The 1,874-nt window shown below is 35.6% G+C and overlaps 1 protein-coding gene across 1 annotated transcript in view; it reads left to right on the plus strand.

The window, feature by feature from the left end:
- LOC107460262 (WD repeat-containing protein DWA2) overlaps nucleotides 1–1,280 on the plus strand; it is a 12,328-nt gene extending 11,048 nt beyond the window's left edge. Inside the window, 4 exon segments of the mRNA XM_052253204.1 lie at nucleotides 587–632; nucleotides 757–836; nucleotides 926–990; nucleotides 1,069–1,280. Coding sequence (XP_052109164.1) covers nucleotides 587–632; nucleotides 757–836; nucleotides 926–990; nucleotides 1,069–1,280 — 403 coding nt within the window.
- Nucleotides 1,281–1,874: the final 594 nt, after the last annotated feature.

Raw genomic sequence — 1,874 nt, forward strand, 5'->3', positions numbered from 1 at the left:
TCCACCACCTCCATGGACTTTCCTGTTAGAGTGCCTATGTTCCATGTCCCAAATCTCAACCTTTTGTCGCTTCGACCTTTACCTTTTCCTTTGTGAACTAGCTTATTTACCCTCGTCCGTTCACGAAAACGCGAGAACCCTTGCTCATTTAACACTACATCCGGGCACCGATGCAGCGGCTCTTGCTTTGACACCGTACTCGAGCCATACGGCGCGTTACTTCCGGGTAACGACCTAGCTTTAGCGCAATAATGTCTTTGATTCATGTCATGGGGGGTTCGGCTATATTTTTACGTTGGTTGCCGAAGACCTAACACAACTCTCCTCCTTTATCCGGGCTTGGGACCGGCTATGTACCGCAAGTGTAACATAGGCGGAGTTTTATATAACAAAGGATAATGAGAAATAATATGTAGAAAAACAAATACTCTCTATTCCATTCTTCCCTCGTGTTATAATCATGATTTTGATTTCCAAATAACTTATGTCTTTATGCCATTAAAAGCTTTTCCTTTTATGAAAATAAGCAATTTGATATTGTTTTTGCAGACATCTGATTGGCAATCTGTATTACTTGTATTGCCAGGACATGGATTGTCAAATGTAACCCTGAGTATGACAGAATGATCTTGGTTATCTCTCTTTCTCTCCCTTTCATACACAACACACACAAACACAAGCATAATGAATTACTTACAAACCTCTTCTATTTGTTCATTTGTGTATGAGGTTATTTAATTATTTTTCATGATGCAGATATTACACAGTACTGGTACAGATTCAACAGTGAATCTATGGCTTGCCTCTCTAGGCAACGATGATGTATCAACTGAGAGGTCATTTTCTGATTTTAGACATTATTAAACATTTTTTATGACTAATATTATTTTTCTGATTTGCCTATGTTTACATTTCTGCAACCAAGCTGAATCACTTGTTGGGTTGATCCTTTACTCAATACTTATTGTGATTATGAAGATAACATTTGTGGTAAGAGATTTCTTCCTCTTTTACTTAAATTCTTGATCTTTATTGATTTTTATTTCCAACTATTGGTTCATGTGACAGGCCTCACCTGGAGTTCTCGTGAACCATGGATCTTTGCATCATTATCCTATGTTGGCAGGATAAGACATAAGAAAAGCTTTTGGCTAATCTTAAGTCTTAAATTGATAAGTTCTTCTAATGAAAATCAGAAAATGTTAAAGAAAAAACTCTTCAATTATTCTCTGTACCAACTTGATTTTCTCTTATACTATGCATTATGTGGATGGCCTTAGCTGTTTTATCCAATCAGCAGTAAGCTTTGACTGTAAAAAAATTAGATTTGCTGCTCCTGATGAACCAATATATTGTATATTGTAACCACCACATCAACACATTGGACCTAGGTTTGAGTGTGTCACCTGAGTTTCTTGATGGTAAGGGCTCAGATCAGTTAGCGTTGTTTTCATCCTACCCTTCAAATAATGTTTCTGATTATGTATCTGGGTGATGAACTTAGCTGGTGCCAATGGCATATACTCATTCATAAGATCATACTCCTTGATTTAACACTTCTAAGTCATAAACAAAAATATCACCTATGGTTTGGAACCAAGTATAACAATCTAATCAGTGATTTTCTTTCATAATTCTATGCATTTATCATGTAAGTTAGATGATGACATTATAAATAGCCATCATATTAATTTGGCATTTCTTCTTTTAAAACAAGTTGTTATATAATCGGTTAAATCTTTCATCTTTAGAGAATGAAGTTAAAATATGAAATACACCGTTGTTTCCATTTGCCTTCTTGTTCTGTGTCAGTAATTTCCTGTTCCTTTGGTATTGAGATAAACAGATGACTAGAAGATCCAAATGTTCATTAC

The sequence above is a fragment of the Arachis duranensis genome, chromosome 8, assembly GCF_000817695.3.
Source record: "Arachis duranensis cultivar V14167 chromosome 8, aradu.V14167.gnm2.J7QH, whole genome shotgun sequence".
NCBI classification, from domain to species: Eukaryota; Viridiplantae; Streptophyta; class Magnoliopsida; order Fabales; family Fabaceae; genus Arachis; species Arachis duranensis.